The sequence below is a fragment of the Euleptes europaea genome, chromosome 14 (genome assembly GCF_029931775.1).
Source record: "Euleptes europaea isolate rEulEur1 chromosome 14, rEulEur1.hap1, whole genome shotgun sequence".
Lineage (NCBI taxonomy): Eukaryota > Metazoa > Chordata > Lepidosauria > Squamata > Sphaerodactylidae > Euleptes > Euleptes europaea.
Genome location: NC_079325.1, coordinates 53,484,468 through 53,512,453, shown reverse-complemented (window position 1 = coordinate 53,512,453; position 27,986 = coordinate 53,484,468). Strand labels below are relative to the sequence as shown.

At 45.1% G+C, this 27,986-nt stretch overlaps 1 protein-coding gene across 2 annotated transcripts; it reads right to left on the bottom strand.

Annotated features, from left to right (window-relative positions):
- Positions 1 to 104: 104 nt before the first annotated feature.
- Positions 105 to 27,986, bottom strand: TBC1D13 (TBC1 domain family member 13). 2 transcript variants are annotated; one of them, XM_056860972.1, is made up of 12 exons: positions 27,947 to 27,986; positions 18,962 to 19,035; positions 16,014 to 16,054; positions 15,310 to 15,371; positions 13,222 to 13,321; positions 11,295 to 11,377; positions 10,963 to 11,122; positions 9,984 to 10,194; positions 8,962 to 9,125; positions 5,370 to 5,530; positions 2,381 to 2,438; positions 105 to 170 (listed from the first exon to the last, which is right to left on the bottom strand). In XM_056860972.1, exons 1-12 carry the CDS (start codon positions 27,967 to 27,969, stop codon positions 105 to 107), a joined length of 1,203 nt encoding a protein of 400 aa, XP_056716950.1. In that variant the 5' UTR covers positions 27,970 to 27,986. The 2 variants fall into 2 exon arrangements, with proteins under 2 accessions (XP_056716950.1, XP_056716951.1); XM_056860973.1 differs by lacking the exon at positions 2,381 to 2,438.

The following is a 27,986-nucleotide window of genomic DNA, read 5'->3' as shown; positions in this document are numbered from 1 at the left end:
CACAATGCCAGGCACTCTGCAGATGCATCAGCAGTTTCCACCTACACAGTCCACTGTCCATCAGACTTTCTTCCACATACCACTAAACCTGGGGAACGGGGAGGCTACTTGGAATCTTGAAGGTCTTTTGCCTTCTTCAAAATCAGATGAACATCTGAGATGGGGTAATCCTGCATTTAAGACAAAGGATACAATAAGGACTCACATGACAGAATCTCTTTCCATTAGCAATATTCTAGGATTCGGAGGTAAAGCCAAATCTGATGCCTAGTATAATTCAGGATATTCCTATTTGCTCTGAGTAGAATTAATCCAAAAAGGGGATAGAAGGAGCATACTCTTCAGGAACACTTTGGAAGCATCAGGAAGTGCCCCCCCCCACGTGATTTTCAGGATTGCACTGAAAGGGGGCAAAAACGCCTGTCCCCACAGAGCACAGGCAATGGGTGATGCCATTGACTGGCATCATCCACATGACTGACGTGAGAAGCACCACCTGCCCTCAAGGACACCTAGCCAGACTCTACTGGTTATAGATGTGATGTCACACCACAGCATAAAAATCCCTAATTGGCTGGGATCATTCCAGGAATAAGAAACATGTTGGGGGGGGGGCACCAAAGCAACAAAAAGGTGAGAGGCCAGCAGGAGAGTGACAAATATTTTGGTCTGCTGCAACAACAGATCTGTGTGGCTCTTTAAGAACAAATTTATCTCTGCAAAAGTTTTCATAGGCCAGAGCCCACTTTGCCAGACGCATTGGAGCAAGAAAGTCTTGAGGGGGGATGTGACCATTAATTAACTTATTTACTTCGCTTGCATTGGGCTTTTCTCCCCAAAGACCTAAAGTGTCTCACATCATTCTCCCCTCCTCCACTTCATCCTTACAACAACCCTGTGAGGTAGGTTAGGCTGAGAGTGTGTCACTGGCCCAAGGTCACCCAGCAAGCTTCCATGATAGAGAGGGGATCCAAACTTGGGTCTCCCAGATCCTAGTCTGACCCTCTAACCACTACGCCACACTGGCTCTCGAGGGTCTTTTTGGGGAAAAGTTCTACTTTGAGCCTGAAAGCTGAAATAAGCACAGACTTCACATAGTCCAGGCCACGAAGCTGGGGTTAAAGCAACATCTTCACCATCTGCATCTTGTATTAAAAATGCCCTGCTCACTTCAAAACCAGCTAGTACTTCACGCCCTGATGACACACAAGACTTGCTCCTGGATCCTCCACTATTGGTTGCTGGAGGATCCTTACATTACATCTTAAATTGTCAGGCAGGCAGGCAGACCTTTGCTGTGGCTGGCCCACCATTTGGAAACACGCCCTCCAGATACACTTCTGAGATAGATGGCCATCTGTCAGCAATGCTGATTCTGTGACCTTAGGCAGATGATGAGAGGGAGGACATCTTGGCCATCGTCTGGTCACAAGGGTGTGGAGGGGGGAGGTAGTTGTGAATTTCCTGCATTGTGCAGGGGGTTGGACTTGATGGCCCTGGTGGTCCCTTCCAACTCTATGATTCTATGATTCTATATCCATCTTGGCCCCTTCCTCACCATCTATAAAGACCATCTGAGGACATTTTAATCTTGCCAAGTTCTAGTTTATACCACTTCAAAAACCTACATGCACATCAAGCATTTCTTTTGCACTGAAAAAGGCACAGATCCTATCAAAGAGTACAATGTAAACACCCTCTTCCCACAAATCTTCAATATAAATATGCCCAATTTTGCAACCTTTTCTCTTGGATTCCTAGCCTTTTATAGTCAGTTGCTCTTCTTCCCTCTGCAGTTTTCTGTCATTGCTATGAATGACTTGAGCGTGCCTAAAGTTGGGAGTTATCAAGTAACCCCATCTGAAGCTTATCCTATATCATGTTGAGTGACATTCTTATTGACTGGTCATTTTCACACATGAAGTTAAGAGAGAATGGCATCCTTAAAAAAAAAGATGAATGAAGTTGAAAAATCAAACAAGCTCTGGAATTCACTGCCTGAAACAAATTCAATCTTCTTTGTAGCAAGGCCAATTATCCCAGGAGCCAGCGTGGTGTTAGTGGTGAACAGCAGTGGTTTGGAGCGGTGGACTCTGATCTGGAGAACCGGGTTTGATTCCCCATTCCTACACATGAAGCCAGCTGGGTGACCTTGGGCTAGTCACAGTTCTCCTAGAGCTCTCACGGCCTCACCTAACTCACGGGGTGTCTGTTGTGGGGAGGGAAGGGAAGGTGATTGTAAGCTGGTTTGATTCTTCCTTAAGTGGTACAGAAAGTTGGCATATTAAAAGCAACTTCTTCTTTTTCTGTGCCCAATACCTTATACAGCGGGCGACCATTTAAAAATTACCCACTCTTTCCTAAGAAAGCTGCATTTTACCTGTAGAAGTCGCATGTTCAAAGTGAAATCTCCTTCCAGTAAGTGGTCCCGAATGAGCCTAGGGGTGACAGAGGAGGGGGGGGGACTTGTGTTTATCAAAGTTGTCAAGAAACAGACTCCCTTAACTTTCTTGTTCTTTCAGACATTGGTTCTGTGGTTGAGGCTTTTTTGGGGGCCTACAAGGTAAAAAGTTCATGAAGGGATAATCACTGTACTATCCTTGTTTGGAATTTAGCAAGCTGTAACTTTTAGCAACAGAGATAAGAACTCCAGGTGCTGGAAGGCTAGCAACTTCTATTTTAATCCCTCTTAGGCCGTCAAGGGCACCAAATTCCGTTTAATTAGATGAGAAATTAAGGTCTGCCACATGAGAGAAAAGGGTGGTCTTAGCTGCAGATAAGACCTCCCACTTTTATCTCACATTGACCCTTTCGGTCATCTGGCCAGCAACAAGCTGATGCAATTAATTGAGATCATCAGCCAAAGATCTGATTGGTCAAGAGCTCAGGCCAACTCAGCATCTGTTGGGCATAAAAGTATAGCGTTTCCAAATTGGCTTTGTTCTTGGATCCTATACCATGGATCCATTATCCACCTTTGGACCTCGTGTTTCTTGCTTGCTTTTGGGGACTGGACATACTTTCAGCCCCTGACTCTGGACAGAGTGCATTTCTGGATGGTAAACATCTTGATGCTTTGAACTAATGTCTTGCCTTGATATATTTTACTATGTAGTTCGTTCCTTTGCTCAGCTTTGTTATTTTAAACTGCCTCACTTGCTTTTTGTCCTTTTAGAGATATTCTTGCACAGTGTTAATAGATCACCTTAATTATATTTTGTGTGGCTTCTGACGTCAGGGAGCTTCAATCTAATTCCAGTACCTTGACCAAAATGCTACACCAACCAGGGTAACTATTTGTGAAACTCATGCTGCAAGTGTACTATCTTGGAGAGCTGACTTCCTGACTTTAATCTCAGGGAGGTTGGAAGTTTGCCTCTTGGCTTCTGGCTGTTTGGGTTAAAGAAAGGGGCTAGCGGCAGCTACTACCTCTGAGGTGCGAGGATTCACACTCAGGGCTTTGTGATTTTGTTAGCTGATTCGACCCACAAATACTTCCTTGGTCTAGGGCAGGGGTCTCAAAACTGCGGCTCCAGAGCCGCATGCGGCTCTTTGGCCTGTTGAGTGCGGCTCTCCGAACTTGGAACCCCTGCTCTTGCTCGTGCCGGCACGCCTGAGAGAGAGAGAGCGGGAGCGCAGTCTCCCCCCCCACCGCCGTGGAGAATGGCCAGGTCCCCCTTTCCCTTGCCCTCAATGGTTGGGAGGCTAAAGCCTCCCCTCCCCTCTAGTCGTGCGATTGCTGGGCGGGCGGCTCGGCGATTCCTGGCCCCCCCGCCTATCAGCTGTTGGGCGGGGCGGGGTTCCTTTGGTAGACCTGGCCTTCGGCTGAGTCCCATTGGGAGGCCATGTCTACCCTCTGGCTTTCTTGGCAGTACACCTGGACTCCCGAGGAGGGGGAAAAGTCCCCCTTCAGAGGCCAGGTCTACCAATTGGCTTCTATGGGCCTCCGGAGGCCAGGTCTACTGCCAAGAAAGCCAATGGGTAGACCTGGCCTCCCAATGGGACTCAGCTGGAGGCCAGGTCCACCAATAGGCTTTTATGGCAGTAGACCAGGCCTCCAGACGAGGACTCTGGACGGGGAGGGGGAAATGGCAGGGACTTAGAATTTAATTTTTATCAATAAATAAGATCACTATTAAGTATGATATCAGGTTTTATTCAGTGTACCTATAGTTTAATTAAGACTTAAAACTTTAATTAAAGTTTATTAAGTAAATAAACAGTGTACCTACCTATATAGTTTAAGTTTAAGAAATTTGGCTCTCAAAAGAAATCTCAATCGTTGTACTGTTGATATTTGGCTCTTTTGACTAATGAGTTTGCCGACCCCTGGTCTAGGGGTATTTGACAAAAGCAAAATATTTTTGCTTCTTCAATACCAAAAGGATAGTTTAGAGAGACAACGGTATGTGGAACACAGGACTTTGGGTTTTTTTTGTGCTGTCCAGTCACAGCTGACTTATGGCGACTCCTTGGGGTTTTTAAGGCAAGAGACTTCGGAGGTGGTTTGCCACTGCCTGCCTCATCGTCAGGACCCTGGTATTCCTTGGAGGTTGCCCGTCCAAATACTACTGAGGGCCGATCCTGCTTAGCTTCTGAGATCTGCCGAGTGCAGGCTAGGCTGGGGCTATCCAGGTCAGGGTAACATAGAGTGTGGGAGTAAGAAAAAGACTTTGATTGCGCCAGCACTTCACTGCTGGAAAGGCTTTTCCTTTTGCAAGATTCAAGCATCTCCCACTCCTCCAAAATGTGCCTGCCCCCAGGAAGAGCAGCAGTATCTTCTTTTTGCCTTTTGCCTCATTTATCAGCCTAAGAAAACAGAGGGTCCCAGGCTACAAGCCCCCAGGGGGCAGTGCTCAAAACTCACACAGGTTAGTGCAAGGGAAGCCAATAAGAAAGGTGGGCGGGGCTGTGGCCCAGCAGTAAAGCACCCTGGCACCTTCCATTTTCAGGAAGCAGGTGCTGGGGAACACCTGGCTCTGCCCGATGCTTTGGAGAGCTGTGGCTCGTCAGACGAGACAACGCTAAGCTAGATGGACCAGCGGTCTGACTCAGATAAGGCAGCTTTTAACGTACTCAGCATCAAAACTGCCTTGCTGGACCAGATCAAAGTTCACCTAGTCCATCTCTGAATTTCCAGAAGCAGCAAGCCAGAAGTCTCCAGGCATTCCCATGATGATGACCACACCATCCTCCAGCCTTCAGAGTTGTTCAGCTAAGAATTATACCCTTAGCTACGAGGGCTAAATCCTTCTGGAAAGTCATCCGAGTTGTGCAGCTATTGCCACATCCTGCACTTATTAGTTCTAAAGAACTGGGAGAAAGGGTGTGTCACAAGTGCCCTCCATGTGGAGCCTGTGATTGCTCACATCAACATGGCGCAACAGACTAGCAGCAGGAAGTCGAAACGACTGTCGTCGGCAAAGAGGGAATCCCAGATGCGGATGACATCTGGCAACAGGAACTCTTGGGACAGCAGCAGCGTCAGCCAGCGGAAGGCGAAGAACTGGGGCTTGATGTTCTGCTCTTGCTGTTGGATACGGAAGAGAGAGACAGAAAGATCAAGTCACCGAGCTAGTTTGCTTAAAATGAGGCGGGGGACATAACCATAGAATCATAGAGTTGGAAGGGACCACAGGAAATTGTTAAAGGATATTAACACCTCCCCCCCACATCCCCAGGGACCCCAACCCTCCCCCCGCCATGCAGGATCCCACAATCAAAGCACTCCCGACAGATGGCCATCCAGCCTCTGCTTAAAGACCTCCAAAGACGGGGACTCCACCACCCTCTGGGGCAATGCATTCCACCATTGAACAACCCTCACCATCAAAAACATTTGAAGGAGAGGCTGTGGCTGCCAAAAAGAGGAAGGGATTTTGGGGAGGGGCAGTGGCTCAGTAGTAGAGCATCTGCTTGGCATGCAGAAGGTCCCAGGTTCAATCCCAGGCATCTCCAGTTAAAGGGACCAGGCACATAGGTGATGTGAAGGACCTCTGCCTGAGACCCTGGAGAGCCGCTGCCACTCTGAGTAGACAATACTGACTCTGATGGACTAAGGGTCTGATTCAGTATAAGGCAGCTTCATGTCTTCAGCACTCTCCCCCCTGGGCCCAGGCACTGTGCCTGGTGCCACCACCATTAACGTTTAGGTGCTGGATGAAGTTCTTTCTCTTGCTCTTATAATGTATTTAACATTTCTTTATTATCTTGCTGCATGGTGTAGTGGTTAAAAGCAGCGGACTCTAACCTGGAGAACCGTGTTAGATTCCCCACTCCTCCACATGAAACCTGCTGGGTAACCTTGGGCCAGTGACAATTCTCTCCAAATTCACTCAGGGGCAGGCAATGGCAAACTGCTTCTGAACCTCTCTTGCCTTGAAAACCCCAAGGGGTCGCCATAAGTCAGCTGTGACTTGACAACAAAAAAAAATCCTTTTATCTTGCTGCTTTTATCTTTTATTTTAAAGTTCTTTTTTTCTCTGTAAGCCAGGAACTGGCTTTGAGGGCAGCTCCACTTATTCAGTTCAGCCACAAGATTACGTGAGGCTGAGTTCATGCATGCATGAGGATCAAGCGCCAGAATAGGCCGTGGGTGGTGGACTCGTTTTGAATGTTCCTTTGCATTAAAATAAATAATAAAAAACTGACCACAAACAGAAAAACAGCAAAGCACAAAGAAAGGTACAACCAACTTTCCTTGCTATGCTGGCTTTCTGTTTGCAAGGAGTGTGACACTTCTGCCCCAGCAACCTATTCTCATTCCCCATTCAGGCAAATGGCCCTCGAGAAAGACAGATGCAGGCCTATTCAGAGGCTAGGACAGAAGTTGTCTTTTGGGGGAGGGAGATCCACTTATCCCTGAAAAAATCCCTCACACTCCCCAAATCCCTGTTAAACAGGGTTCAGACCCTTCCTTCAGGTAGCTGGCCACCACCTCCTGGTTACTGACCCCACCCTTCTCTAGTCTGCTGCCAGGAGTTACAGCAAACTAAGGGAGCGTTTTCATAGTGTGCCAACAGTAAGACACACTGGGCAGGAACCAAGGCAATGTGTTCTCTTTAATACAGCTTTATTACTACAGTCCTTGACTACAGAGCAAATACAGTTTAAAGGACTAGGGTGCAGACTAAGAAAAGAAAATGACACATGGAAAGGGAGATTCAAATGGGTGTATGCATAAAAAAAGATGCTATCTTCCCTCATCTCTCTCTCTCTCACACACACACACACACACACACACAGAAAAGGGACAGCTCCTTCTCAGGTCTCCCTCCACCACGTGTGTAAAAAGGCGTTAATACAACCAGAACTCAGGTTCTGAAACAAGAAGCCCACCAGAACCAGTTTAGCCAATCAAGAGGCATTAACGTTGCAAAGTATGCTATGTTTTCTAAGCATATCCAGCAAGATAAGTTTTTTCCCTAGCCCTGGTGTCACCTTAGAGCTAAATGTCGTGTTCCGTCTGCCCTCATCTGTCAGCTATTCCACGTCATCCTCCACCTGCTGAAGTAGTGCAATCTATTTGGCCCCTTTACTGCATGTGCAATGAAGTCCTCGTCAACGCTCTCCTCTAGCTTAGGAGAAGACTCCCACAGTATAATTGGCAAGTTTTACCATTTGAAAAATGGACTATGTTGAGTTTGCTCCGAAGAGTGGTTTCTGCCTGAAGCATTTGGGTGCAGGCCTTCTCTATGCCCTAGAGGGGCAAATGTCATTTGAATTGACCGAAAGGCTTTTTTTTTTTGCCATGCAGAGAAGGGTCCGGCAACCTGTAAAACTATTTTCTCAAATCTTGAGGGGGAAGGAAATGCTGCTGGTTGAAAACCACAAACTTCCTCTCAAGCGATACAGTGGCTAAATGGAAACTTGTTTTAATTACCTAGAGAGTAGCTTGTGGGGAACAACAGTTCTGTGCAGTCAGGACGAAACCGAAGAGGACAAGAACACTTTTAGTAGATGAACCTTGGAGGATGCAAAGTTTTAAAGTAACTCTTCATCAGGCAGAATGGAATGGGTAGCCAATTTTCAGTTGTGTGCAAGCTCAAATACTTTTTTAAGGCATTCTAGTAGAAGGTGCTCCAATCACCAAGTGCTGCCGCCTCTTAGTACAGTGAGAACTGGACAATGTCCAGACAGTCTTTGGAGACAGTCCAAACAAGTCCCCTGACCCTTAATTGAGGGAAACAATCAAAAATTGGGTGTAGGTATAATGCAATTAGTAGTTTGCAAATGGTGAGACAGCTTTAAGAATGCAGGGTTAAACTCCCTGCCCCAGGATGTGGTGATGGCTGCCAACCTGGAAGGCTTTAAGAGGGAAGTGGACATGTCCATGGAGGAGAGGGCTATCCATGGCTACTAGTCAAAATGAATACCAGTCATGATGCATACCTATTCTCTACAGTATCAGAGAAGCATGCCTTTAGGTGCTGTGGAACACAGGCAGGATTAGGTGCTGTGGATTAAGAACACAGGCAGGATATTAGGTGCTGTGGAACACAGACAGGATGCTGCTGAAATCTTGTTTGTGGGCTTCCTAGAGGCACCTGGTTGGCCACTGTGGGAACAGACTGCTGGACTTGAAGGACCTTGGTCTGATCCAGCATAGCTTTTCTTATGTTCATGCTTCCCCTCACCCCCTCAGGGGCCAGGGAGAGGCAATTTTTTTTGGCCCAAGAGCCCAGCCAGCAAGCCAGTAAACCAAGGGGATGGAGGATAAGGCAAGACATACAAGACATACAAGGACCCTTGGCAAGACACACAAGGAGCAAGGTGAGTTTCAGAAGCACTTCCAGTATCTCAAGGATTCATCTTGTTCCTTTGCACAGCATATTGGCCTGAGTTTGCCTACTGACAGTCTGGTCCGAGTTCTGTGCTATAGTTAACACAAACCATGGTTTGGTGTGACATCCAATCTGAAGTGTGAAACCTACTGAAGTAGGTGTTGGCATAATTCCTTACCAATTTCATGTAAAGCTCCATATCTTTCTCTTTCAAAGTGGAGTAGACCTTCTCCATTTTGTAGGTGATGCCACATTGGGAGTCATCCAGACTTTTGATAAAGTTATCCCTGATCTCAGACATGAGGTTGGTGAAACAGAAGAAGGTATCCGCTTCTGCATGTTCTGTGCAGGAAACAAGAAGAGTAGTACCCTGTAACTTATGCACAAGATGTAATGGACACTGTCTCTTCTGAACCTGAATAGCCTAGCCATGCTAATTCATCCTACTACAATGTCCTTTTCAGACTACTGTAGTGTGTACTACATGAGGGTGCCTTTAATGACAGTTTGGAAACTTCCTCCAGTGCAAAATGCAGATATTTGTTTCCAGATCAGGACAAACATCTATGAACACATTCTCATTCTAAAACTGCTTCACTGGTTGGTTATTTCTGGGCTCAATTTAAGTTGCTGGTTATTACCTTTAAGGCCCTTCACAACCTGGAACCTACATACCTGAAGGACGGGCTCCCCCTATACAATCCCATATGCCATCTGAGTTGCTCCAATCAGTTCCTTCTCCCTGTTTCAGCTGTTAGAGAAGTGCATTAATTTGCAGGCTACTTATGGGTTTACTTGGTTGCAGCACCGATTCTGTGGCTCAGACAGCCAGAGAAAGGGTTCTTTCTCCCACCCTAACATTCACCAAGATTTGTGAGGTAGTTATTTTCCAAAGGCTTTTGGCTGAAAGTGGTGGACAGTTGCAGTTTATTGTTTTGGTGCTATGTAAATAACACATGGGATTATGACTTGTAAGCATAAGTATATGCATCTTCTTGCCCAGGTTGTTTTTAACTTTGCCTTTGTTTTAATCTTTATGCCTTTAATCTTTATGCCTTTTTACTTTCAGCCTACTTGGAGGAGAGGTAGATAAAGGTGTTTTAATAAATAATACATTTCAATAATAAAAGGACACGCTCCATTTTCATTTACAAGTACCCTACCCAAAGTGCATGCAGGGCAGGCAGCTGATCCTCTTACCTTTCCAGTCACTGTTGGAGTCTGTAGCAAAAGTGTAGTAAAGAGGCCCTACTATTTCGTTCATCCCTTGGACATAGGCTATCCCAGGGTTCAGCTTAGCATAGATGAATAAGATTCGCTCCACCACTTCCCAGTGAGCCTCACAGCCATTGGGCAGAACTTCATACTCACTCAGTGAATGAGGCGCTGATGTTTTATGAGGGGAACTCACCTAGGAAGCAAGGGGGGAGGAGAAGAGTAAGTTTAGGCAGCAGTAAGTCTGCAAGTTTTTAGGCCTTTGTGTTTTCACATCACAATAAATGTGCTATAGGACTGTGTTGGTTATGCTAGGGGAAGCATGCTGACAAAGATAAAGTTTATTGTTACGGTCATAGACTAGCACATGCTGACAAGACTTGCCTACACTTGTTAAAGAGGCAGAGAAAAACTTCTCAGTCTGGCTTGTTTGACAGATGTGGCCTATAGAACTGTATACAATTTGTTGTTGAGAAGGTGCTACTGGTGTGTTTGAGACAGTAAGGAGACACATACATGCCATGCTCCTGCTGCCCTAGTGGAAAGAAGCTGAGCACAGATTTCTCAAACTTTCCCCCACTCCAGTGATTTCAGCATCTCTCATGTTTGTCATTCAGAAAAGCCAAAACTTTTACATGTCTGCTTTGTACTTCCCTTAACCTCCCTGACTTTGCTTTTCCACATATAGTGACAAGTTTGAGGCACAAAAAGCACCCCTCTCGGAAGGCTCAGCTTCACATGTATTTGCATACCCAAATACGGACATAACTTTGCGTAGGACTCCCCCCCCGAAGGCGGCCTTGCACAGAACCCTCTCAGCTCTGGGGCGATGAAGAAAAACTGTACACGAAGAAAGCCAGCCACCCAGCAACCCCTTGCCAGTTTTCCAGTATAAAACTCATCTCTCTGCCCCTTCATCCACTTTACCGCTGCATGGCTGTCTGCAACTGCAGTTGCTCCTTACATTGGTGACACCGCTCCGGTTTCGTGCCACTGTCTGTGACTTGAGTGTGGTCTGCTCCACTCGCTTGCGAAGGGTCTCAAACTCATTCTGGGGGTCCAGGATCAACAGGCAGGGGTACTCGGTTGGGCGTTGGAAGAATGCCATATCAGGGTATAGTCTCCTGGACAGGCAAGAGAATTAATCGTTTTTTTAAAGGGTGGATTGCCAGAACCAGAGTCCTCAGTAGGGCTGTTTGAAACCAGACATATTCTGACTATGGGATTCAATATTGTGAGGCTGTAGGTGGCAGAAAAGCCCCCCCTTGCTCCCCAGACTTTTTCACACATACACACCTGACATCCTTGTCTATCTGCAGCAGCACCTCATTGTCCTTGAAGTAAGTGTTCCACCGGCTGTCTGGATTCGGGTTCAGTGGCTGCATAAGGAGTATTTCAAAGAGGCAAAACACAGAAAAGATGGTCACAGGAAGCTGCCTTACAATGAATCAGACCCTTGGCCCATCAACGTCAGCATTGTCCTTACAGCAAGGAAAGCATTCAGCAGCAAAAAGCACACCATGCATCTCAACCACTCCCAGGAGCGCTTCCATGAATGCGGACCTGTCACCAGGCTCTCCGTCAATATCACTGCTACACCTCAGGAGCTGTTCTGTTGGTCATGGCAGGGTGAAAAGGAGGCTGCTGACTCCGAAGAAATGGCTGCCAGGGAGCTGCGCCTGCATCATGGAGTGCCCTGCCAGCCATGCGATTATGCCCAGCTCACAATATAATATAGATTGTTCATTTATACAGTGCCAGCATTGCAGTGGGCTTTATGGTGTAACGAGAGAGAGAAAGAAAGAGACTTGCTGCTGTCAACAAGAAAGGGATGAATAGGAACTGATGAAGCCACTTTGTCAAAGTTTGCATCCAGACGAAAAGATACCCCAAGTTGCAGTCATGAGGTTAGCTCATTTTTTCCCCTTTTACAGCAGCCCTGTGAGGTAGGTTAGGCCAAGACACAGTGCCTGTCTCAAGGTCTCCCCAGCAAGCCAAGAGGGAACCTGAACCCAGCCTTTCCCCACTTCACCATCTCCTTGGCTCTCTCTGCAGAAGAAATTCTTGACCGTGTGAATTGTCCCCAAGATGAGATGCCAAAAGGCACTCTTTTAAAACGTAATATTGTGCACTAGCACTGAGCCCCACACAGACACACTACAGTGCTTGTGTTATACTCCAAAAAGCAGGCAACAGGTAATGACAGATCAGCAGAAGTGTAGCCAATGAAAACAATGTTAGGGACAGGCTTTGCTGAAGGAGCTGGCCTCAAGAAAGACTGGATAGCACAGAAAGGATTGACGAACAAGAGAGGGAAAGGCAGCCCTTGGTGTAGAAGGCACACAGACCAGAGTGGACCAATGGGGAGAGACACCTGCACAAACAAACTCAACAAAGTCAGAAACATTGAGCCTTTTCAATGAACAGTTATGTGAAGCAGATTCTGAAAGCAACATGGAGCCAGTGAAACACAGGCAACCCTGCCATGAGGCAAATGTTCACAGGTGCCATGAGAAGGGGCAAGATGGGTGACAGACCAAACTAACCCACATAATTCACTGGGTAGTTCTCCTATGCCAGCCTCATTAAAATGAATGGTAGACACATCTTGGGAAGACACAGGTGAATCTTACGGAAGAGGAGGCCCTGCTCCTGTGACAGTCATGCAAAGAGTTCAGGATTAAGGATGTCTGCTGCTTTTTAAAAAGAGGTTTGTTCTTTTACCCTTTATTTGGGGAGGGTCAATAGCTGAGATGCACAGTGCAGGCTCTGCCCACAGAACATCCCGGGTTCAATTCTTATCAGTTCCAGTTAAAGGCATCTAAATCAGCACGTGTTGAGAAAGGTCCCATCCCGAGACCCTGGACAGCCAGCTGGAGGAGACAGCAATAGTCTATATGGATGGGCTAAGGCAGCTACAAGTGCTCCAGATAAAACATTTTTAAATGAAAGTAAAGGCATTAAATAATGACATCTCATTTTAACAAGTGTGTTTTGTACAAACAATGCCATAAAAATAGCCATGTAATCAAGTTTGTACTGTTTCAGCAATTGCAAACCCCCCCCCAAAAAAATAAGAGGTACATTAGGTTCTCTAATCCCCCAAGTTTTAAAAAAAGGACACGCATTCCATGTGCTCCAACATGCAGCCATATCAGTATCATAGAATTAATTGTAAAATGTAGCCCTAAATTGTACTAAAGCTAATGGGGACATAACTTACGTGGTCTTCTAAGGTTACGTCTTCCCTGAAGACCCCAAGGTTGGCTTTGGCTATTCCAGGCTGTATAATCATTTCCTTCAAGAACTGGGCATACAACTCTCTTTAAAGAGAAAACAAAATAGAAAGTAGTTGTGGGGGGGGGGGGATGATGACAACACACAGCACATTTGAACCCATTATCATTAGTTCTCTCCATGTCAGTCTGCCAAACACAGAACAGCTCAGCCCTGAGCACTGATCGAAACAGTTTAGTGCTGTAGTACACTCAACTCTGTTTAAAATGGTAGAGATATTCAATGAAGCAGTGTGCCATGTGAGCTGGCCAATGCACCAATATAAAGTAGTACCTATTTTCCAGCCAAATTCAAAATACTGGGTGTTGCTTCCTTTCCCCCCCTTTTTTTTTGCTTATCAATACCTAAATTATTTGGGTCATACACACTCAAACTACCTCTTCCCTTCTACCCTATCATACCACTGGGGCCAAAAGCTACCTCTTTACAGTGCAACACCTTGCAAGGGATAATGTAAAGAGAGGCCCTCTCATCACATAGAATCCTAGAGTTGGAAGGGACCACCAGGGTCATCTAGTCCAACTCCCTGCACAATGCAGAAAATTCACAACTACCTCCCCCCACCACCACACACACAGTGATCTCTACTCCATGCCCAGAAGATGGCAACAAAAATCCTCCAGGGCGTGCCAAAGCGTAGTCCTAGTAGCACTGCGCGCCTCTTATCCGGGCTGGAATTTGGTGGCAACAATTCAAAATGCCGGGTGCAACTATATTGCCTTTGTTTCAGAGCCATTTCTATTGGACAAAACCACTTACTCCCTTCTCTTGAAGAAGCATTAACTCACTTCCATATCCTTCATGTAACTGCTTTAACTGCCAAAAAGGTAGTCAACGGCCACTCCAAAGCTCTGCATTATTAGAAAACACAAAATTGTCTGTACTGCAGCTAAGACAAATGCCTTAGAGGCAGCACAGATGCAGACTGGCCTTTAGAAACAGAGATTAAGAATGACCATACAATATAAATTCATACTGAAAGCGAAAAAAGTGGTGTCATTGATTAGACTGACATGTCCGTATCATCTTTCTTCACAGAACTGCAAACTCAAAGCAGTTTATACAAGCATATGAGCCAAATACTTCTAAAAGAACCCAATACAAATAAGAAACTAAAACTGCCTACAGTTTAGCATGCTGACAGGCGGGGCGACAAGACTTCTCTCCTTTGTGGCCAGTGTTCGGGGCTACATCCATTAGCCCCCCAAAAGGCAAGTGTCAGTTAAGTTCAAAGGAAGGGCCAACGACTGTGGTATGCAAACAACTTATCACTGTGGTATGCAAACAACAGGCCATTTTGTTTTCAGATATCCTGAACTATGGCAGATTTAATGCTGTTCTTCCTGGCATCACAGGCCCACAGGCCAAGTGCCCTTTTGCTCACACTTTTGCAAATCTCTGGGTTTTTCAGGAGTACCAGAACAATTACCCCTGACTGATGCTTCCTCTTCATCCTCCTCTACCATTTACTCTCCGTTCCTGTGGTATCCTGTGCAGCTACAGCAAAGTTGCATTTCGGACTAACAGTTGCTCCTCTAGAGCTTCTGTGGTTGGAGGCATTGCAGCTGGCTCAGAATGGACTCTTGTACTTCGGACAACACATCTGGACTTCAAACTTGCATCATCATGCAGTAGCCGATGTCGCTCAAACAAAAAGCTAAAAAATTACCTTTCCGTCTTACTATTTTTATGTTAACTTTTGTTTATTAAGCTTTCCTCATGCCACACGGCCTGATTCTTTAAAAAAATGCTATATTTAAGTTTGACTTACAGTTATTTACATTTCATTAACCAATGAAAAATCAATCGATGATCAACTAGAAATTCTAAAAGATACCCTAAAAAACGTTTACCAGATACTGTTCTGCTTAACTTCTGAGGTTAAGGACAAAGTTAACACTGCGGCAGTGCCTGTACTCAGGGATCCGGTGTGATATCCTGTTCTTGGAGCTCAGTACTGAGAAGTTGGCGATCTGTACGCGAGAATGGAGACTACAGAAAATATTAAACTCACCTCTGCTTTTTCAGTAGGGAACTCCATAAGGCCCTCTCCACAGGGAGGTAGTTCAAGAGGATCTGTGTAAGGAGAACCACACACACAAGGGCTACATTCAGCCATCAATATAGACCTTGGCTTGCACAACAAAACATTATTTCTATGCAAACCCTAGTTTGTCTGCTTCTTGCCTTTCTCCTGCCTCCCAGCAGGAAAGATCTTCAATACGATTCTGTATCTGTCGCCAAAAAAGCATGGTGCTACTCAACAAGCTGCAGTTTGTAAAATTAACTGTCACATCAAACCAGTCTGTAGAAACTGTGATTAACATTCCAGCTACAAACTCTGTGTGAAATCCTGGTTTGGTGCCAATCAACAACCCCCACTCAGTTGGACTGTTCACATTCTAATGTCAGAAGTACCTCAACATTTGATCAGACCTCAGTTTATAAACCATGGCTTATTGGGATGTCTGAGTGCAATCATGTTCTTCAGAGAAATGCTGAAGGGCAACAAATCTGGTTTTCTAGCTGAGAATTACAGAGTTGCAGAAAAATTCTAGACATTCAAGCTGCATGCCATTCAGGCAAGGCACTCTTTTTGCAAATGGGGTTTGTTCAGAACTTCATAAAGCACTTAGAAATTTTGGGGGGGACCCCACCCGCATCACCAAGCCTTCAAAAATTCAAAGAGAACAAAGCAAGGCCCCAACTAAGACCCACCTTCCAGCAGAGACAGCGCAATCCACTGTCAAAAGGAATCCCTGCAATACAAAAGAAATGGAATCAATTAGGAATGGATACACGTTGCCTTTACACACTACTGTGCTATTACTGCCATTACTAGTAGGGATGAAAAGTTTCAGTAGGTAACAATCCTTTTAGAAGGAGGTTCTGACAATAATCTGTCAGTATGCTTAGCAACTGGCAAAATATACTTATTTCACAATTAAGTGGAGAGCACAAGAAATGCAATGCTCAAGAAAGAGGTACTCCTGTTAACAGCAATACATTATTGTTCTGAATTCAGTTTCAGGGTACCACAGTTTAATGCAGATTTCTGCAAAGAATTGGTGTCAGAATGGCTAAGAGAATTAACTGTGAGGTCGCTGTTTCAAACACAGTCTGTGTCATGAATCCACTAGGTGAGACTGGAGACTGTCTTCTCCCATATGATCCTGCCCAGGAATTAACATCACAGGTGTCCCATCAATCAAAGAGCTTATTTGGTGGGTACATGAGAGAGGGCCTTTTTAGTAGTCACCACACAACTATGGAACAACCTCTCCGAGTGGATGTGCCTGGTCCCCTCACATTTGATCTTTAGGAGGCAGCTGAAGATGGTTTTATTTAGGAGTGCATTTGATTAAAGCAGTCCTGAATTATGATTTTAAATTTTAGTTTTATGTAACTATGTACTTTATGTGTTTTATCTATGTTGTAAGCTGCCTTGAGCTCCATAAGGAAGAAAGGTGTCTAATAAATGTTTTCATTAATTAATAAACTAGGTGGCCTCACGCAAACCACACTCTCAGCCACAACTCTTCCATCTGCAATATGAGAATAATACTAGTCAGTTTTACTGGTTTGTTGAATGATTACAACAAGATAATGGGTAAGATCTGACAGAGAAAGACTCTCCATTAGCAGAAGAGAGACATTGGATCCAGTCTGAAATGAATGAAGTCCTCTGACATCTGGAAGATAAGGGTTACAGTTCTGATAAAAACAGAGGGCACCATAAGCTCCTTGGAAGAAGGGAAAGCTGAAAATACTATAGAGAAATTGTTTATTATGGGATAAGGCTCAAACTAGAGAGCATCATCATGATTATTGATAATTTATATGCGTGTGTGTGTGCCTTCAAGTCACAGCTGACTTATGGCGACCCCGTAGGGTTTTCAAGGCAAGAGACGTTCGGAGGTGGTTTGCCATTGCCTGCCTCCACATGGGCTGAGAGAGTTCTGACAGAACTGTGACTGACCCAAGGTCACCCAGCAGGTTTAATGTGGAGGAGTGGGGAATCGAACCCGATTCTCCAGACTAGAGTCCACTGCTCTTAACAACCTCACCATGCTGGCTCTAATAATTTATATACATATATCATATTTTTAATTCACCCTTCAACCAAGGAAATCAGGGTAGCTTTTTATCCTCAGAAACATTTTTTTTTAAGTGGCTTATGCTGAGTGATTGACCCAAGATCACCCAGTCAGCTTCATGGCTGAACAGGGCCATAAAACGACAGCCTCACTGGTCTAAGTCCAGCAATCTAGCCATGTCAACACACTGGCTTGCTCTCAGATACAAACTCAGTCAGGTAAGGAACACGACCACTTATACAAACATCAATGAACAGCAGAGATTAAATTTGGTGCAAAACTTTAAGCTTGTAAGACGTTTGGGGGTTAAATATTTATAGAAGTAGTAACTCAGTGACAGCAAGGATGGCCTTTGGAGGATTTTGGCACCTTACACAGATTATTTCAAGATTTCCTATTAACTCTCTGCTAAGTGGGTATGCTGGGGGGGGGGGTTATGTGTCACTGTTAATGAGGTCAATATCTAAACATTTACTACTTGCAACAGTTTTTACAACAAGATGACTAAACTGTTTAGCCGGACTATAGTTCTCTTATCAAAATACATTATTCACAATGTAGATTAGGTAATGGCTTTGAGGACAGATTGGTGTTTTATCTTGACAAAGTAAATGGGGGCCCATGGGGAAGAAGAAGAAATAGTATGGGTACAGAGATAAATTCCCTGGTTGCTGAAGTGATGGCCAAATACACACCAAGTTTGATTAAAAATAAGCAGCTTGGCAAACCAAGCTATTTTATGACAAGAACTGGAAACCCCCCCGTGACCCCTACTTCATGCCCAGAAGATGGCAACAAAAACACTTCAGGATCCCTGGCCAATCTGGCCTGGAGGAAAATTGCTTCCTGATCTCAAAGTGGAGATTGGCATTACCCTGGGCATGTAAGAAGGGTCCACGAGAGCCAAGCACTGATGCATCTCTTCCTGCCCTCCTTCTTATGATCTGCCTAAGTTCATAGAATCAGCATTGCTGCCAGATGACCATCTAGCCTCTGCTTAAAAACCTCCAAAGAAGCTTCATGTTTGTCCGACAAGAAGCTACTGCATGCTGGCCTTATAATTTTCTGCATGCTCCTGGGGTGCACTTCCCACTGTATATGTCTATGTTTCTAAGAAACAGGCCAGGTCTATTAGACCTTATCTCATATGAATTCAGCCAAGCATACACATGCACTCGTTTGTATGTTTCAGGAAGGGGGGGAACCACAGTGGTGGGCAAAGGGCCTTTTAAGGGGGGGAAGAACTGCGCTCTGTTAAGCCATCAGACAGCAACTTTCTACACAGTGCAGTTCAGGCCACATCTCTACTGGCAGCCCCACAGCATGGCAGAGACAAACCGCAGATAATTATCTCCAAACCCTTATGGTGTTTTTTTTGGGGGGAGGGGGGATGAAATGCTAGCATATCCAGAAAAGCTGTTTCTCTTCTGATTAAAGTATCATCTTTGTGAGGATAAAACAGTTGCAACTCATATCTCCTGGCAAGTGATCAACCCAGCCTTAGAGCGAGCTCTGAAACCCGATCCGTGCTACTGCCTGTAACAGCAAGAATTTGCCAAAATCATTTACCGCTAAAGCAAAGTTTGCGGAGCTTCTGCAGCACAATCTTGGGTTCACTAAGGATCTCCTGAAATTCTGCAATCCTAGAGGGAAGGGATCACAAAACACAAGAAAGAATATAAACAATAGATGCATGAATTGCCAGGTGAATAGTTACATTTGGGCAAAAATTCAAAACATTCTTTTTGGATTAAAAGTCATCATTATTCAGCACGTTTATGATTTAGGCTAAAGGCACATAAAGTTTCTTTCACGTCTGTCTATCCCTCCTCCCCCGCCAAGGACACTCAAAACAGAGTCAAACACACTGTAAACATGCAGTTCAGATAAGGGCTTTTATCAAAACAAAAGCAACGCAAGTACTAGGCAGACCACAGGAAAAAACAGTCACATGTACAACAAGGACAGCTCCAACATCTCAGGTTCTCACCTGATCATTCTTAATTTTCTTGAAGAATAACAACAGGGCGGAAGACCTATCTGAAAGGAATTAGGGGAAGAAGTCTGCAAGGACCCCTTGCTTTAGGACCAAGGGAGGGATTTAGATCTAATGAAATGCAGCAATTCCTCCTTCATCATGGAGTCACTGAAGAGTAATTGTTGCAGCATGTATGAACAAGGAGCCAAGGGCAGCTTGACCTCTGAGCAACTCTGACTTGTCCTCTCTGGTACATGGACCTCTCATGGACTCTGGTACCAAAACCTGCAACAAACCAAGGTGCCAACTTTGCTCTCATATAGATTCTAGCTACACCATCACAGGCCCAGCAACCTCAGCCGTACTATCTCAGGTTCATACTCCTGCTCATCTTCTAATGCGATTTATGCTATCACATGCCAGCAATGCCCTTCCACCCTCTACATTGGACAAACAGGCCAGTCCCTGCGACAAAGATTAAATGTGCCTAAGTCTGACATTAGAAACCACAATGTTCAAAAACCAGCGGGGAAATATTTTAACCTTCCAGGATATTCAATTGAGTAGCAGTTCTCTCACAAAGGAATTTCAAAGGGAGATTAGAAAGAGAGACTGCTGATTTACAAATAATAATGAAGCTCAAGACAATGCATTTTCCTGGACTGAATAGAGACCTAGGATCCCTGTCTCATTACTGATTTCTCCATGCCTACTACCCTTCTGCATATCACACTTGATCCAATCACGCCTGGTAATGTAAATTACCTGGTATTGACATTTACATGCTATTGCCATTGGGTGTCTGAATTTACTCTTCTCTACTTAAGGTCAGATGGACTCACATTCTAGCTGTATCTGAAGTAGTGAGCTGTGACTCAAAAAGCTATCATACCTTGCCAGAAATTCTGTTAGTCTTGAAGGTTCTACTGGACTCTTGCTCTTTTCTACTGCTATGTCTAACACGGCTACCCATCGTGATCTTTGTCCTCTCTGGGTACAGTCACACCAAATTTGTTTTGTGCAGCATTTAGCATCAGAAATGCTCTGAGCCCTTGTTAAGTACTGAAAAGCATCTCTAGGGCACTACAGCACTAGCAAACCCACTTGGACAAGAACTAGCATGGTGTAGTGGTTAAGAGCAGTGGTTTGGAATGGTGGACTCTGATCTGGAGAACCGGGTTTGATTCCCCACTCCTCCACACGAGCAGCAGAGACTAATCTGCCAGGTTGGTTTCCCCACTCCTACACACAAAGCCTGCTGGGTGACCTTGGGCTAGTCACACTCAGCCTCACCTACCTCACAGGGTGTCTGTTTTGGAGGGGAAGGGAAGGTGATTGTAAGCCGGTTTGATTCTTTCTTAAGTGGTAGAGAGTCGGCATATAAAAACCAACTTTTCTTCTTCTTCTGCAGTACATAACAACATAAGTAGCATCTGCGGGATCAAACCAACGGTCCTAGTCCAGTATACTGCTTCACAACCAGGTCAACCAGTTGCCCTGGAGGATCAAATAAACAGGGCGTAGAAACGGAGGCCCTCCCCTGCTGCCTCTCAGCACTGGTATTTTTGCTACTTCTGAATATGGAGACTCCCTTCAGTCACCATGGCCAATAGCCACCGATGGACCTCTCTCCTCCATGAATGTCTAACCACTTAAGGATAAGTCGGCCAGGACACAAAATTAAGGAATTCATTCCCATGACATGGAGATGGCAACTATCTTAGATGTTTACTGAAAGAGTTAAAAGCTTGGTTCAGACACAATAGGAAACCATGGCTTGCTGCCGCGTGGACCAGTTTCGAAGGGGCTTCAGGCTCACACACACAATCCACACTTTATCCTTCCCTCCTCTCTCATGGGCAGTGAGGTAATTAGTCATTTTCACTTATGCAGAGAACTGTTTCATCCTTGCAGATAAACTATCACACTATTGTTTGCCCAGCAAACCAGGATTGCAAACTGGGAACAATCTATAGTGTGACAATTTTGGACGTACCAGCAAGCTACGGTCTGCCAGACAAATCACTAATTAGCTCACCATGTGGAAAGGCGCAGTGGGCAGCAGAGATTGCACACACAAGGCTGAAGGTCCTTCAAAGCTCATTCACACAGCTGCTGTCTACAATTTGCCCTGACATCTGAACCAATCCTTATTATAAGTCATGGAAGATATGGCTAATATTGATACGCCCAACAAAACAAACTGGGCCTCCATGATTAGAAGCAGTTTACCTCTAAAAGGGGAGAGGCTGCAGAGATGGCTACATCTTGCATTGTCTATGGACTTCCATAGGACCTGGCAGGCTTAATGGACTGCTGGTTTGATCAGCAAGGCAATTATTTTCTATTACTGAGCTTTCTTGAGAACTAATTTCCCGACATTCACCACAAACAGTAAGTTTCTGGCAGGAACTGTAGTGCATCAGCAGCAAAAGTAATCAATATGATGGAAATTAGTACTGAGTACGTTCAGTGCTAGTTCACGTCATGGTTTAAAATGCACACAAAATACTTAGTTCTTAAAAATGAGAAACACTTGCTTGGTAATAACACCCGTTGGCTAGGAAGCTGTTTCTTCCTCATTCCACGTGTTCTGGTTACTCAGTTGGTGAAGGAAAGGCACCGGTTCAGTTAATTCGTTCTCTTTTGTGTTCTAGGGCAGTGTCACAGCACCAAAAAGAGATTCTAGGGAACGGAACTTGTGAACACGCCCTCCGACACGCTTCAAGGACAACCACTCATCTATTTGGCATTTTAAACATCGTCAGTGTGAAAAACCGCATGTAAAAGCGGGTCTCCATAGAACAGGAAGAAAGGTTTATTGGCAGTTGAGGAGAGATTCCCCCTCCCCCTGCAGCTTCCTTCTTTCTACAACATTTTAGATATGGAAGTCTCTCACAAGCACCCGACAATAACACCAACAACTGAGAACAAGCATGCAAAAATGCACAGCCTGCAGATTTTGCTGCAAGAGACTAACAGTTCTATCCCCTTGGAATTTTCCTACAATGTAGAAACTAAAGGGTAATTTTCAACCCTACACACACTTCTAGCCAGTAATAGTAATCAGAAGGTGAAAAGGTACAGATCAACAGGCTGCATTATAGAATCAAGGGGGGAAAACACAAATATCTATTTTAAAAATCTACAGGGAGAGTTTGTGGGTGAGGCAATTTTATGAGGTTATAAAACTAAAGGTTAAGGTTCACTGGGGGGCAGCAAAGACAGTGACACTTTGGAGACTAATCAATTTCATGTGGCACTTTATTAGACGTATTTCGTGTGGCACTTTCATCACACTAGACAAGCACACAGAGAAATAAACTGTAAACCAGAGGGGCAAAAGGTCACAAAATGCAAGTGGTCCAGTCTATGAGAATTTTATACAAAGTTCAAATGTATTCAAAAGCAGCAGCAACCACTCACAAGAACAGCAGCTAATGATAAAGCCATCTTTCTAGCTTTATGATGCTTCAACACTTTCAATGGGAGAGAAAACCCTGGCCTTGATGGTCAACCAAAGATTCCCAAATTGGTTTGTTTCCTGTAGCAAAGGCCAATGCAGTCATCGCAGCAGGTGGTGTGTTGAACCATGATCTGGAGACCTGGGTCAGAATCCCTGCTCAGCCTCAAAGCTCACTGGGCCAGCGATCCTGGACCTGTCACAATTTTTCCGTTTAACCTACCTCATACACATTACCAGAATAGCCTAGGAAAATACTTGATGTACACCATCACAAGTTTGATGCAGGGTGTGATGTGTGTGTGTTAAGTGCCATCAAGTCGCTTCCGACTCATGGCGACCCTGTGAAAGTCCTCCAAAATGTCCTATCTTTGACAGCCTTGCTCAGATCTTGCAAACTGAAGAGTGTGGCTTCCTTTACTGAGTCAATCCATCTCTTGTTGGGTCTTCCTCTTTTCCTGCTGCCCTCAACTTTTCCTAGCATGACCGTCTTTTCCAGTGACTCTTGTCGTCTCATGACGTGACCAAAATACGATAGCTTCAGTTTAGTCATTTTAGCTTCTAGGGTCAGTTCAGGCTTGATTTGATCTATAACCCACTGATTTGTTTTTTTGGCAGTCCATGGAATCCGTAACACTCTCCTCCAACAACACATTTCAAAGGAATGTATTTTCTTCCTATCAGCTTTCTTCACTGTCCAGCTTTCACACCCATACATAGTAATAGGGAATACGATGGCATGAATTAATCTAGTCTTGGTGGCCATTGACACATCCTTACACTTCAAAATCTTTTCTAGCTCCTTCATGGCTGCCCTTCCCAGTCTCAATCTCCTTCTGATTTCTTGGCTGCAGTCTCCCTTTTGGTTGATGGTGGAGCCAAGGAATAGAAAGTCTTGAACAATTTCAATTTCCTCATTGTCAACCTTAAAGTTGTGTAATTCTCCTGTAGTCATTACTTTTGTTTTCTTGATGTTCAGCTGTAGTCCTGCTTTGGCACTTTCTCTTTTAACTTTCAGCAGTAGTCGTTTCAAATCTTCACTATTTTCTGCCAGTAATGTAGTGTCATCAGCATATCTCAAATTATTAATGTTCCTCCCTCCAATTTTCACTCCACCTTCATCTAAATCTAATCCAGCTTTCCTAATTATATGTTCTGCATATAGATTGAAGAGATAGGGAGATAAAATACATCCTTGTCTGACACCTTTGCCAATTGGAAACCATTTCGTTTCTCCATATTCTGTTCTAACTGTGGCCTCTTGTCCAGAGTACAGGTTGCGCATCAAAACGATCAGATGCAGTGGCACACCCAATTCCTTTAAAAACAGCCATAGCTTTTCATGATCCACACAGTCAAAAGCTTTGCTGTAATCTATGAAACACAAGCTGATTTTCTTCTGAAATTCTCTAGTATGCTCTAGTAACCAGTGCCTCTTCCTTTTCTGAAACCAGCTTGAACATCAGGCATTTCTCGTTCCATATAATGTAACAGCCTTTGCAGTAAGGTTTTGAGCATCACTTTACTTGCATGAGAAATTAATGCGTTGGTCCGATAGTTGCTGCAATCTTTGATGTCTCCTTTCTTGGGAATTGGAATGTAAATGGATCGTTTCCAGTCTGTGGGCCACTGTTTTGTTTTCCATATCTGTTGGCATATTCTTGTCAAGATTTTGATGGACTCCGTTTCTGTGGCTTGGAATAGCTCTATTGATATCCCATCTGCTCCTGGTGATTTGCTTCTCCCGATTGCTCTCAATGCAGCTTTCACTTCACTTTCTAAAATTGTAGGTTCTTCTTCAAAAGATTCTTCTTGGAAAGAATCTTTTATCCTTTCAACTCTTCTGTATAGTTCTTCAGTGTATTGTTCCCACATTTTCTTTATTTTGTCCTGTTCAGTTAATGTATTTCCATGCTGATCTTTCAGCATGCCTAACCGTGCTTTAAATTTTCCTTTGATTTCTTGGATCTTGTGGAACAGATCTCTTGTTCTTCCTTTTTTGTTGTTCTCTTCTATTTCTTTACACTGGTTATTATAATAGGTCTCTTTGTCTCTACGTGCGAGTCGCTGAAACGTTGCACTTAGACTTTTGATTCTATTTTAACAATTTCAAGCTTACCCTGATTCATGCTTCTCACATTCCATGTTCCTAGTATATGCGCCAAACAGCTTCGGACTTTCCTTTTGCATCTATTCATGTCAACCACTGAACGTCCTTTCGGCTTTAGTCCAATCGTATCATTAAGAACAGCACTACTCGTACTTGTCCTCTGCTCTACCCCAGTAGCAGATTGAGTGCCATCTGACCTGGGGGTCCCATCTTCCAGCACTATATCTTTTTTCATTTTGGATTGTCTCATCATAGGGTTTTCAAGGTAAAGGTTGGTCAGAAGTGGTTTACCAATGCCTTATTCTGCGCAGTACTAACCAGGGTTAGCCGCAGTGGCACTGCCGTTGTCTACGAAAGATCCTCCGCCAGTGTCACCTTTCACTACTGCTGCTGCCCAGTAGCTAACCTTCAGGGATTCCTCTGCCCCCATCCCCATTGGAACTGCCTGTTCTCTTCTACGGATGTGGCCATTGATCCCTTAAGGGGGTGGATGCATCTTCGTCTGGAGTCTCAGCTGTGACCATTCCGTCTTGAGTGACTCTGCTAGGAGTTTAGTCTCTTGATAGAGTCTAGACCCATTACGGTATTGCTCTCAGCTTCCCTAACACACACAAACCCCCTCACCACGTTAAGATGTGCATCCAAAAGGGGATGTGAAAACAGGTGCAGGGAAAGGGAGCAAACCAGTGCTGTTAGATGTGTGATAATCCCTTCCACCTTTAGTCCACCTTTCGTCTTTCCAAAAAAAGAGTTGGTTTTTATATGCTGATTTTCTCTACCTTTTAAGGAGTCCCAAAGTGGCTTACAATTTCATTCCCTTCTTGTCCCCACAACAGACACCGTGTGAGGTAGGTGGGGCTGAGGCAGCTCTAAGAGAACTTTACTAGCCCAAGGTCATCCAGCTGGCTTCATGTGGAGGAGCGAGGAAACCAACCTGGTTCACCAGATTAGTGTCTGCCGCTCATGTGGAAGAGTGGGGAATCAAACCCGGTTCTCCAGATTTCAGTCCACCACTCTTAACCACTATACCACGCTGGCTCTCAGGGTGTTCGTTACTTGGTTTCCTCAGCCTTTGCTTTAACCTTTTAATGGAAGGGGAGGGGAAAGAAGTGGAAGAGGTTCCCCAGGCTTTAGGAGGTAGCTTAAAACTAGTGGGTGGTCAAAGGGAAGCTCAGCAACATTCAGGAATATGTGCACACTTGTGCAAGCTCCCATCAATTTCACGATGGGGCCAGAAAGGAGAGGTTGGCCCCACTCTTGCAAATACAAGTTTATGGGAGGAACTGGGGGTGTTACAAAACAGAGACTGCTTTAACCAGAAAGCTGTTAAAAAATCAGCAGGGGCTTACCTACTTATTGGAGATTTCCTAAGTAATACAAGACGGAGAACATTTTGTTCTCTAGAACATGTCAAGAGTCTAATTAAAACAGGATCAACTCCCCCACCTCTTCATATATTACAGAGGACACAAGCTGGTCCCCACTCTTATGTTCTGTGTAACAATCACATGTGATTTATTTCCAGGACCCATGATGGGTTCTCCTCAGTTCCCTTGCACACAGTGCCCAATTTGAATCACAACTGCAGTACACATGAAGAAGAGGCTTCTGTATTTCCCACACCATTTCCTGACCTGAAATTCTGCTGGCGTTATTTGGCCAGTTGGGGAAAAACCATGAGTGCCCATGGGGGTCCCCCCAAGCGACCAAACGGCACACCCTCTGGGACCACTATAGGTTGGAATGGAAAATGTTGCAGGGCCAGAAGGCTGAAGTCACTTCGGCGTGTTCACAGTCCACACTGGGCACTGCATGCAAGGGAATTGGGGAGAACCCCCAAGGTTCACAGGAGTGGTCCAGATCAGACTCAGGTTGGGGACCCCAGACCCAACCTGTGCACTCCATAATGAAAGAAGACACAACTATAAAAAGCTCATTCAGATCAAGAGAAGCCTTCTCAAACAGAGGAATGGGACAAAAAGAAGGGTTGTGGAGAGAGAATCAAGAACTAGGAGGAGCTCCTTTCATTTCATGAACACACCAGTGTGTGCGTGTGTGGGAACTTTCATCCTATTCTGCTAGGGTTGCCAACCTCCAGGTGGTGCCTGGAAATCTTCAGGAATTACAACCGATCTGCAGACTATGGGGATCAAAGCCCCTGGATAAGATGGGTGCTTTGGTGGGAGAGTGGACTCTATATCATTGTACCCTATTGAGGTCCCTCCCCGAACTCCATCCTCCCCAGAGTCCACCCCCCCAAATCTCCAGGAATTTCCCAACCCAGATCTGGCAACCCTACACTCTGCTAAGGACAGACTGCTGGAGTGTGGTAGTGGGGGGGTGACCCAACGTTTCCCTTGAAAAGGAGATCTTCCCACCTTCCTCGTAAGCAAGGACCCCTAAAGAAAATAGGTGCCCCTTCAAATGAAAAGGTGGGGGGGTTGAAAGGACAAAAAAAGGAGTGCAGAAAGTTGATTTCAAAGTGAGGGGGGGATGAAAATACGGGACAGCAACGAAAAACATTTTTAAATGGGAAAGGTGCGGTCGGGGAAGCTACTTTTACATTGCAATTTTAAAATTGGAACGGGGGGGGGGTCTAGAGGGAAGGGTCCAAAGGGGGGGGGGAATGAAGAGCGGAAATGTTAAGAAGCAAGAACAAGAAAAGTTGTTTCAAAAGGGGGGGGGGTTCGGGTCAGAAGCAAAATTCATTTTGAAAGGAAAACGAGAAGCAACAAACGGAGGGGGGGGGAGAGGAACGCGCCCATAAAGCGGGGAGAAACAGAAATAACCCCCCCACACACACACACACACACCCGCATAAGAAAGAGCAGAAAGGTTGCGGGGGGGGGGGAAATCCTTGTTTTCTCCAGGAAAAAGAGACGGAGAGGGGCCCATGAGGAGGAGGAAGGGGCCGCCTTTTCCCAGGACGCCCCCCCCCCGTGAAGACAAGGGACTGGGGGGAGACACAACAAACCCAGCGCGCCCCACCTCACCCCGCCCCACCTGCTCTTGTGGAGACTCGACATGATGGAGTCTCCGTCTC